At 48.9% G+C, this 11,358-nt stretch overlaps 1 protein-coding gene across 1 annotated transcript in view; it reads left to right on the top strand.

The window, feature by feature from the left end:
- The window catches only part of LOC106809819 (ankyrin repeat and sterile alpha motif domain-containing protein 1B-like), a 67,142-nt gene that overhangs the window by 55,640 nt on the left and 144 nt on the right, over positions 1-11,358 (top strand). The window contains exons 5-10 of the mRNA XM_014813029.1: positions 5,881-6,102; positions 7,236-7,311; positions 9,058-9,159; positions 9,407-9,527; positions 9,945-10,089; positions 10,858-11,129. Of these exons, the coding sequence (XP_014668515.1) occupies positions 5,881-6,102; positions 7,236-7,311; positions 9,058-9,159; positions 9,407-9,527; positions 9,945-10,089; positions 10,858-11,129 (938 nt within the window). The remainder of the gene's footprint in view (positions 1-5,880; positions 6,103-7,235; positions 7,312-9,057; positions 9,160-9,406; positions 9,528-9,944; positions 10,090-10,857; positions 11,130-11,358) is intronic.

Here is an 11,358-nt window from a genome sequence, read left to right on the forward strand (position 1 = left end):
CTGTGTGGGATTGGTGTGTGGGGTGACTGCCGGTGTGTGGATTCTGTGAGGAATTGGTGTGTGGTACTGCCGGTGTGTGGGTTCTGTGTGGGAAATGGTGTGTGGTACTGCTGGTGTGTGGGTTCTGTGAGGGATTGGGTGTGTGGCCGTGTTAACTGCGGGGTGTGTTCTGTGAGGGATTGCGGTGTGTGGCGGTGTACGACGGTGTGTTGGATTCTGCTGTGATTGGTGTGGGTTGTACTGCCGGTGTGTGGATTCTGTGTGGGATTGGTTTGTTGGGTGTACTGCCGGTGTGTGGTTCTGTGTGGTATTGGTGTGTGGGGGTATGCCGCGCGTGCTGTGGGATTCTGTGAGGGGATTTGGTGTGTGTGGGTGTACTGCCGGTTGTTGTGGATCTCTGTGGGGGATTGGTGGTGCGGTGTACTTGCCGGTGTGTGGAATTCTGTGGTGGGATTTGGTGTGGGGGCGTGTACTGCCGCCGGGCGTGTGTGATTCTGTGAGGATTGTGTGTGTGGTGTACTGCCCGGCGCCGTGTGTGGATTCTGCTGTGGATGGTGTGTGGGTGTACTGCGCGTTGGTGGTCTGTGAGGGGTTGGTGTGTGACGTTGTACTGCCGGTGTTGGATTCTGTGTGGGATCTGGTGTGTGAGGTGTACTGCCGTGAATGTGTTGGGTTCTTGTGTGGGGGTGTATGCTGGTGTGTGGTTCGTGTGGGCATTGGTGCCTCGTGTGGGTGTGTTACTTGCGGTGCTGTGGGTTCTGCTGTCGGGTGTACTGCTGGTGTGTGGGTTCTGTTTGTGGGATTGGTGTTGTGGGGTGTACTTGCTGGTGTGTGGCGTTCTGTGTGGATTGGTGTGTGGGTGTACTGCGTGTGTGTGGATCTTGTGAGAGATTGTGTGTGTGTTGGTGTACTGCTGTCGTGTTGTGGGTTCTGTGTGGGAATGGTGTGTGCGATTACTGCGGGTGTGTGGCATTCTGTGTTGGATTTGTGTTGTGCGGGCTGTACTGCCGGTGTGTGGATTCTGTGTCGGATTGGGTGTGGGGTGTACTGCCGGTGTGTGGATTCTGTGGAGACATTGTATGGTGTGGCTGTACTTGCTGTACCTGTGTGTGGATTCGTGTGTGGGATTGGTGTGTTGTGTTGCGTTGTACTGCCGGGTGTGGATTCCGTGTGGGATTGTGTGTGTGCGGGTTGTACTGCCGGTGTGTGGATTCTGTGAGGGATTGGTTGTGGGGCTCGGTACTCGGTGTTCCGTGCGATTTCTGTGTGCGGATTGGTGTGTGCTGGCTCGTACTCGGTGTGTGGATTTCTCGTGTGTGATTGGTGTGTGGGGTTTTGTTACTGCCGCGTGTGTGGATTCTGTGTGATTGTGTGTGTGGGGCTTTACTGCCGGTGTGTTGGATTCTGTGAGGGATTTGCGTGTGGGGTGTACTGACCGGTGCCTGTGGGGTGTACTGCCGCGCTGTGTAGATATATCGTGGGAGCCTGTTACGGATTTCTCGTGATTTCGCGCCTGGATGCTGCGAGAGCTGACTCCGCGTCGCATCCTACCTCCAGGTAACTCGGCGACGACTCGTGTGACCGTACTGGAGCTGCAGAATGCAGCGACGTCTCACCGTCTTATTCTGCAACAACAACGATGAGACAACCCAATTAAAGATTGAGACAACAATAAGATGACGCTAATTAAGATGAGACAGCTAATTAAACGGCGTGCTATCCGGTCGGACGATCGCGAGGCAGGCTTCAGTGTCATGGCTTCAAGCTCCCGGGACTAATCACACTAACTTTCAGCTTGAATGTTAGTTTTTGACAGGCACCCCCCCCCGTGGGAAATGACAAGAAATGCTGCCAATTCGAGTAAATTCTAGCGGAAATGTCCACATTAGAGACCACTAGCTGAAATCTGACAGAGGAGAACTAATCACGGCACCCCCCCCCCCCCCCCCCCCCCCCCCCCCCGCCCCGCGCCCCCCCCCCCACCCCCCCCCCCCCCTTTCTCGAATTTTGCGTTGGCAACATCAATTTATCATCCTCAAATTCATCAAACTCTCATCCCTTTGCTTAACTTGCCAATTATTTCGTACTGCTTGCAATTAGCCGCAGGACACGTACTAGTCCATCACTTTGGCCAAGTGATTACTTGTTGCTGCAGTCATTATGTAGCTCAGGGGCGCTTTACATTTGCTTAATAAATACATTTTGCGCTCCCAAGCAGCGCACGCGCAAGACGGCATGTGTCGCAGCACACAAACGCACTCGCGCATGCATCGCACTGCTGCGAATGGAACAAGCAGCTAGTATATATGCACGCTTACACATGACGCACACACGAAACACCGCAAACGCACACAACGCACGCACATTACCATTTGCACGCGTCACAGCCACGCGCACGCGATACGCACGGCACATTCATCCCATGCACGCACACGCACGCACAATTCACCCATGCACGCAACACACACGCGCACGCCACACGGCACGGCACATCGCCACGTCACATGTTGGCACAACGCATCGTGCACTAAAAACCATTCAACTAAACTACGATGCGCTACGTTGTAGTTTTTCCTTGCGTGCTGAAAGCGCCTCGTCACCGAATCAATCGTAACGCTAGCAACCATGCTTCGGCCAATAACACTACCGTGCCAATTTCCCATCGATATGCTGGCTAATGCGCATTACTCTGTCAAGCTGGAGCCAATTCGCTTCTTCGCACCGCACGCCACGCACGCGGCATGCACCGTACGCACACACTCGGGTATATCGATAACCAGGACACTGACGGCCTGAGCGAGTTGCCCCACGATGCTCGAGGTAGGAAAGATTTGTTACCATCCTGGGCCCGTAGAACCAATGATTTGATTCAGAGGGGAAGAGTAGGGCGTTAAAATTACCTATACCGCAGTCAACAGCAGACAGAATTCACTATGCAAAAAGCTTTCATGATTATTCAAATGAAACAGCCTCAGCTGAAAACCCGCCGCTACGCGCGGGCTTCAGTGACTGTGAAGCCAATGCACCTGGTTAACCAGTAAAGTAGTGTTAATGTGCTAGGTGTTCATATGGAGCAGTTTCAGTGGGACATGTTGGCCACATGGTTCTGTTTTCTTCATTGAGTTGAGATGCTCAATGTACAATCATGCTTACAGCGTAACCACATTAAACATTTTGTTTGGCAAGTACACATGTGAAATCACAGACAGCGACGCACGCACGCACGCAGCGCACCCACAACCACAAACAAAATGTTTTCATCTGTAATGCTATGTAGGACCACTACTGGCTTGATGATTACAGAAGCACTTATCATCAACTGTTTGACTTTATAATTGCCTCTGCAGATACCCGGTCCTGTTGAACACGAACGAAAACACAAACGAGCACCCCCTATTTTCTAGAGCAAATCTTTACCTTTTTTATGTCGTTTCATCTGTGTCTTCATTTTAAGGACGAACAAACGGTTTTCAACACCCCCCCCGGAGTATAAACGATTCTTCACGAAACCACGGCCCCGTATTACTCATCAATCTCTTCCTCGCTGTATTTGCGCGCTATTTCACGGATGCCAAAACTGACGGAGCCTTTCATCTTAACCATCACTATAGCATACATACATACAGTACATTAATACATACATCAAGTAAATACATACAACATTCCGCCAGAATGGTATAGTAAGATGCACGAAGATCGCGTACAATCTGCGAATAATATGAAGAATTTAACTATGCATGGGTATAGAAGGGAGGCTTCTCGATCATAACACTCCATTACATGCATTCTCCTGAAGCAGGACCGTATATTTGCGTAATTTATAGAGAATAATAGGACGTACGTGAGCGGGGTGTACAACAGAAGTTTGCCTGCAGTAGATCTAATAAAGATTCGACAAACGCTCATTAACGTACATCACTTGCGGGAACCCTGCGATTAAAGGCAGTTGCGCAATTCGGATGAGGTGAAACGTGCGGAATTTAGTAAACAGGAATGAACCGTGTAAATGCTAGTACACTGGTTCGGTGGACTGGAGGTGCATCTTTTGTGTTAAACTACTCAACGAGTCACCAATGAGATCCGAGTGTTCTATCTTAGAAGAGCACTTATTTTTTCATCAAGTTTTGGGGGGTGCGTAGGGGGGGGTTCTAGAGGCGTTTAAGATATCTAAAATATATTTTAGGGCGTCAACGATGACAGGAGTGCACTTTGTTACCAGGGGGCAATCATAAGAATACGAATAGGGTGAATCCAGCTGGCGGGGCGATACATAACAGAACTAAACCCGTAAAACCGCGTTGGCCTGGGAGGCATACCTGCATCAAATTAAGTTATGCGGTACTGTCATCCCGAGCGTGTACCCTCAACGGCCTATAGCTATATCATCATTAATACCACACACACCAATCTCTCACAGAATCCACACACCGGCAGTACACCCCACACACCAATCCCACACAGAATCCACACACCGGCAGTACACCCCACACACCAATCCCACACAGAATCCACACACCGGCAGTACACCCCACACACACCAATCCCACACAGAATTTACACACTGGCAGTACACCCCACACACCAATCCCATACAGAATCCACATCCCGGCAGTACGACACACCAATCCCTCACAGAATCCACACACCGGCAGTACCCCACACACCAATCCCATACAGAATCCACACCCCTGCAGTACACCCCACACACACCAATCCCACACAGAATCCACACACCGGCAGTACACCCCACACACTAATCCCATACAGAATCCACATCCCGGCAGTACACCCCACACACCAATCCCACACAGAATCCACACACCGGCAGTACACCCCACACACACCAATCCCACACAGAATCCCGATTTCACATCTGTGGCAAAACCTGCGGCGTGTGCTCGTCACAAGCCTCCCTGAGCGGCTGTGGTTTGGCTGCTCATCGTGCAGGCACTCGGGAATAGCGAAACTTACACGGCTACTGGCCTGCTACCTAGCTTCTGGCCTTCGCGAGGTGCGACATTCATTTATGACGAAAACGTGATGATTGCACGGTTTTCGTGGTCTTGTGTAGTGAATGTGCTGCGAGCTGAGAGGCGTGGGCCGTGTCTGTGGTACGGGATGAGATTGTACAGCATGGTTGTTCTATATGGAATGAATACGCGTGGTCGTAAACTCCGTTTCCTCTCCAACTTCCTTGCTCTCTAAAAAGCCAATTTAAATTGCCATTTCCACAAAATTGAACAGAAGAAGAAGCTATAATGCGGATGAAAATTGTCGGAAGTACTTTCACACGAGTCCTAACACGTGTCTGTCTGCCATCAGGATAAATGAAGCCGTAATAAAAGTGGTCGCATAGAAGCACAAGACACGAGATGGGTTGTCATGCACCGTACTAATTAGCCGTTATTTGATCAGGGAGAAGTAGTAAATTTCCTTTGTGAGTACTCATGGGTACATTAGTCAGCAGTTCATGTGCCCGTGCATCTAAATCAACTGTTAGCCATTACCACGCATGATTTGGGTCAGTCTGCGCTGCGTGTAGACGCTGCCAGCAGTAAGTCGGTGCTTCGCGGGGTTGCATGCATGCATAAAACACGACACCTTGCAGCTACGCCATAAATGTCAGTGCACTCCATTCGAGACTCGCCGCGAGCGTTCGCGAGAGTTCGGATCACATTAAATCTTAAAACCGACACCGGAATTCGGGTCGACGCTAAATCACCGACGCGACCTTCGCGCCGAGAAAACAAAAAACCGCGATCTCACCCCGGTTCGGTTTATGAATTAGCGCTTAATTAACAACCGGAAATTAATAAAAAAATACGGGGAGGTGTGTGAAGCCGCGCGCTCGTAACCGCGACCTTGTCTTGACCCCCGCAGCACGACGGTGACCCGACGCTGAGTAACAGCCGAGACGAGACGTGTCTCGACCTCGCCGCGCAGTACGGCCGCCTCGACACCGTCCAGCTGCTCGTGCGCAAGCATCCCGAGCTGCTGACCATCATCAGCCTCAAGCACTCGCCGCTGCACCTCGCCTCGCGCAACGGTCATCGCAGCGTCGTCCAGTGTCTGCTGGACGCCGGCTACGGCGTCAACACGCAGGTGAGTTTTTTTAAAGCAAATTTTTTTTTTTTCACGGGTGGTTCTTTTTTTAAAGTGTGTGGAAAAAATAGCTCTTGTCAAAGATTTTGCGGGAGCTATTTTGAGGTTCACTGGAGCGATTTCGGAGGTTTGAAGAGCTAATCGCTCGTCGCTCCCGTGTATTTTTTACCCTGGTGAGAGCGGCCCGGCGGGCGTGTCGCGCCGTCGTAGTGCTGACGTCCGAGGCACCGTCGTATTAAGCCTAGCGCAGACATGCGATTTTTGGTTGCTTGTCGCTGCAATCTGCAACCGCAAGCAATTGCGTGTGCGCACACATGCGATTTTGAAGCAATTCTAGAGAAATGTGGGAGCGATTTGGAGCGACGAGCGAAAGTTTGATGTCTTGCAACTCGTTGCAAGCGACCAGAATCGTTACGGGTTGCAGTTGCACGTTCCCGCAGACGTAGCGATTTCATAGCAATTTCGACTGCGATTCTAGAATCGCTGTCGAGTTGCATGAAAAAGTCGCAGGTCTGCGCTAGGCTTTACCGACGTCTCTCCCGTTCGTGACGATGTCTGCACTCCCCTGACGTCGTTTCCGCATTTCGTTTGATCACGGCGTGCATTCCATCCTACGATCTCGGGTTTCCAGTCGTAACATGGCCGTCATCGATCGCGGGTTCTCATTTACCTGCGTTTGCCTTTTTTTTCAGTGTGTAAACATAGCAGTGATATGTCATCTACGCTGTGTGTCTTGCAGTGCAGCGTTCTGTAGATTGATGCTGTGTTCTCCTAGGGCATGAATGTAGCTGGGCAGGGACCAGGAACAGCAGTGCCATCTACTGGCAGACAATAGGATTTCTATTGTTAGGTGTCATTTTCACATGGCACCCATTCAAATGCACTTGAATTGTGAGCACATGATTAATACAATTCGTATATAATTATCGTTTGAATGCACAATTCACGTGTGCGTATTCATAATTGAATCCCGTGCATTGTCGCTTCCGATCATTTCCCCATGCTGTGCTGATGCGGTAACAAAGAATCTAGGTCGATCGTGCGCATATTGCGAGCTGTCCAATTCCGTAAATTTGCGCTGGTCGTGCAGATGATGTTGACGCATGTCTTACGCGCGTGCGTGTGTGTTGCAGACGGAGACGGGTAGCGCGTTACATGAAGCAGCACTGTACGGCAAGGTAGACGTGGTGAAGTTGTTGCTGGATCAAGGTGAGTAGTCGCACGCATGTCGTCTAAAATTCAATAATCCAATTTGTAATCCAAAACTCGATATTTATTAGTTAATTTATTTTTCGTGGATTTTTTTTTACTCGATTTATACTCACTAAGAAGTTGTGGTAGTTGTTGGTAAATATGTAAGCACGAAACAAAATATCCAAGCCATCATTTAACGTAACATTTTCAGCTCATATATCAAAGCATTTGCATTAACTGTGAAAGGAAACAAAAATTACACTTACATTATATACATAATTCCTTTGCTGTGGAACAAACACGCATGAACGACTAATTTTGACAGACTTGTACTGTTTATCTGGTGAACGAAGCAGTACCTCAACAGCCATTACTCATGGCTCTCATATTTATACCAAGAAATGAAGCCTGTGAAAGAAAATCTTGTGCGGAATCACATTCTAGAATACTTGTAGAATGGAAATTGGCAACACCAAAGGATTGCATCAGCGTAAACAACCGCGTGTGTTACGTTGTTCTTACTGCAGCTAGAGGATAACGGTAACCATAGCTACAGCACTGAAGGTTTGTGCTTGGAGGGGAAGCGAGTAAAGCATCTTCTGTTTTGGTGGGGGATTTTACTCTTCAGTAGTCTTCTCACGAGACTTAAAGGTGTTGCTTGTAAGGGTAACTCACACCCAGGGAAACCACACTGGGTGTTTACCAGCAGTGAGGTGATCACTGCAGGGAAGCACGTCATTTTCTCTACAGGCACTTTCGTCGGAATCTCTTCGGATTATCCGAAAGCATCACCTGCTCCTATATATTATACACACCTCTAACTAATCGGCTCTAACGAGCACCATCACGTCCCTTGCACGCAAAAAAAACGAATACTTTTTTAAGCTACCAGTAATCCGTAAGCGTCCAGAGAAACGTGCATCTCGTTAGACAAATGAGAACGGTGGGGGGGGGGAGCTAGGGGGCACCCGATGTGCACCTTACGTTGCTATGGCAGCGCACGTCAATCTAGCCGGCAGACATCTAAAGCAATTCCGCATTTACGCTTTCATAAATCGCCGATTGCAATTTGCAGATGCGCAAATGTGTATTGCTTTTGAGTTTGGGCAGAAGCGAGCAATATGCACATGCTTCGCGCTTCACTTGACTCTGCCAAGCGAAGGCAATTAGTTAGAGTGAAAACATTTTATACACATTGCTTAGTTTAGAAAACATTTGAGGAAAGTGTGTGAGATTTGGAGTGAAGACATTTTATACACATTGCTTAGTTTAGAAAACATTTGAGGAAAGTGTGTGAGCGAGAGGGGGAGGCAGGAAGAGAGAGATGAGAAAGAGAGGGAGAGAGAGATGAGAAAGAAAGGGCGAGAGACAGAGAGAGAGAGAGAGAGAGAGAGGGAGAGAGACAGAGAGAGAGAGAGAGAGATAAAATAGGAGTGAAATGAAGCAAGAGAAAAGAAAGCAGCAGTGCGAGATAAAGGAGCAAGAAAACATAGACTCATTATGTAATTTCAATTATGAGCGATAATTGGACTCATTAAATCTGAATGAGGCGTAAGTTGAATGCAAAACGCAAACATGAAAAAAAAAGAAATAATAAGATAATGGAGCAAATAGCACGAGTAATTGTTATCATGGGTGGCTGCAACAGAGGTTGCTAGCAGAGTGCTGGAAATGGGGTATATTTAGAGAATATCAATGAAAGGATATATATACTAGACTCATGGTAACACATTAATGTAAGCACTGCTTGTTTTTTTATAGATATAGATCTCAGCATCTCCGACAAAACGGGCCAGACTGCCAGTGGCCTGCTACAGGGACAGACAGGGCCAAAGTCGAAGGAGATATTAGAATACATTCGAGGTTAGAGTGCGAAACGTCACTGGTCATTCTATCCTGACATTTCTGTCAGATTTTGAATCTGTCTCCAGTGCCTATACAGTATATTCTATATAATAATTAAATATATAATTAATTAATAGCCTTTGCTTTTTCAGCATTTCACAACCTTTAGCAGCCATTTGCTCCAATGTGGTGCTGTTGCATGCGTGCGTGGATATGTGTGTGTGTGTGTGTGTACTGGGTATAATCTGTCACCTGTGCGTTTCAGTAAAGGCCGACTCTGTTGATGAATTGACCGGCCAGGTGCATCCTAGGAGCTGTTCCACAGCCAGCTCTCTCTCCCAATCATCGCAGAGATCAGGGGACAGTGCGCAGTTGGGTTTTCTAAGGTAAAATCGTTGGTTTAACCCGCTATGTGTGATCTGCCTACGTGTCTGCGTTCCACTGACTCTACACGTGTACATGTCGGTGTCTTTGGGTGTGCCGGTGTCTACATGCTTACATACTTGCCTGCTGTATCTATGCACCTGCGCCTTGTAGCTGGGTGTATTTTAAGGTGGTCGCTAGCTTCTCTGCCAAAATCTGATTAATTCTTGAAGTTGGCTGCATTCAAGTTGGCACATTGCTACTGGTGTGAACAGTGTAAAGGCATTATCTCCTATCGAAATCTGACTGGTTCTCAAGCTGCACGACTATATCACAAGTCTTGTGGAATCTCAGAATATTACATTGATATTGATAAGGACATGAGTAGAAAGCATGAATTTCATTTTCGTTTAATTTTTTTTCATTTTAATTTTACATAGCACCCGTGAGGATATTTACCAAACGCCACCACGACCTCACTCAGAATCCTCTAGTGACAGTCCATTTGATTCTAGGAGGGGCACCACTTCGTCTAATTACCTATCTATGCAAGGCTCATTACAGACGCCACCTAGTAGAGTCGTGGTGAGTAATAATAATTCATTTGGAAACACGCGTAGTGTGAGGAGTATCTAATTTTGTGACAAAATTATCATTATAAATACATATGCGTCTGCGTGGATATGTTCTCGAATAAATCTTTGTGATGGATGTTTATGAAATTTTTTCAGAATATATCTTTGTGTTGGATGTTTATGAATTTTTTTCAGAATAAATCTTTGTGGTGGATATTTGTGAAATTTTTTCGGAATAAATCTTTGTGATGAATGTTTATGAAATTTTTTCGGAATAAATCTTTGTGATGGACTTACCCTAAACAGGATTTAACTTAACAAGCGACTTGACTTAACAATAGACTTAACTTAACAACAGTAGTTTAGACTAGTGGGATTTCTGAAAATGTGAATGTTAGAAGGCTTTTGGGGTAAGAACTAAAAGTTCATGAATCAGCGGAATTAGAACGGTGCGAAGGAGCCGAACTCACATGCGTCGGATGCTTTCCAAGTAGAAACATTTCCGGCCTGTGTGGGGGCTGGAGGGGGGTTGGTCGGGGGGCGGAGAACTCGTAGTCAAGCCGACCCAGCCGACCGACCGCCGCTGCGACACGATCAGCTCCATCCTCAAGGCCACTCCTGTCCATCGTCGCATGGCACAGTTGGTCCCCGCGGTCCGGTGGCAGCCCGACGGGCGCAGCGTCCGGGCCGAGGCTCGACAGCGAGGCGCTGCTGGCGAAATCGGTGATCGTCGACGTGTTTCGTTAACCGTCGAGCGACAGCGACTGGCCGACCGTAGAGGTCCGACAACCTTCTCGTGGCCCGCCGCCGCTCGCCGCTTGTCGCCGTCGACAGGCAACCGGCCGCGCCCCACTCGCTGCTGGCGTCCGAAGTTGCCCTGCCGCCGCTCGAGCGTGAGGCGTGCCTGCGGAAACACTCCAGCTCGCTGAGGTTCGGCCTGCGCGGCCTCGTGTCTTACGCGGCCGGCGACGACCGGCTCGCCAACATAAAAGGAAGCCCGAGCCCGCTGCGTCTGCATCGCCCCGCCGCCAGGGGGGCCACACAGTGCTCGTACGGTCCGCCCGCGGCAACGGCGGGCTGCTGCTGCTTGCGAACGACCGGGACACGAGGATGAAGAGCACGGAGCGTGGCGCGGGCAGCGGGTTGGAGACTCCGACGACGAGTGTCCGGGCCGACAGTGGCGCTATTCTTTTCTGGCGCTTCCCCGGCCTTTTTGTGCTGGCGAGAGAACAGGCGTGGGAATTCCAATTTTGCGTTTCCCGGAAATAATTTTTCATTA

Source organism: Priapulus caudatus, unplaced genomic scaffold, assembly GCF_000485595.1.
Source record: "Priapulus caudatus unplaced genomic scaffold, Priapulus_caudatus-5.0.1 Scaffold387, whole genome shotgun sequence".
In the NCBI taxonomy this organism is placed as follows: domain Eukaryota; kingdom Metazoa; phylum Priapulida; class Priapulimorpha; order Priapulimorphida; family Priapulidae; genus Priapulus; species Priapulus caudatus.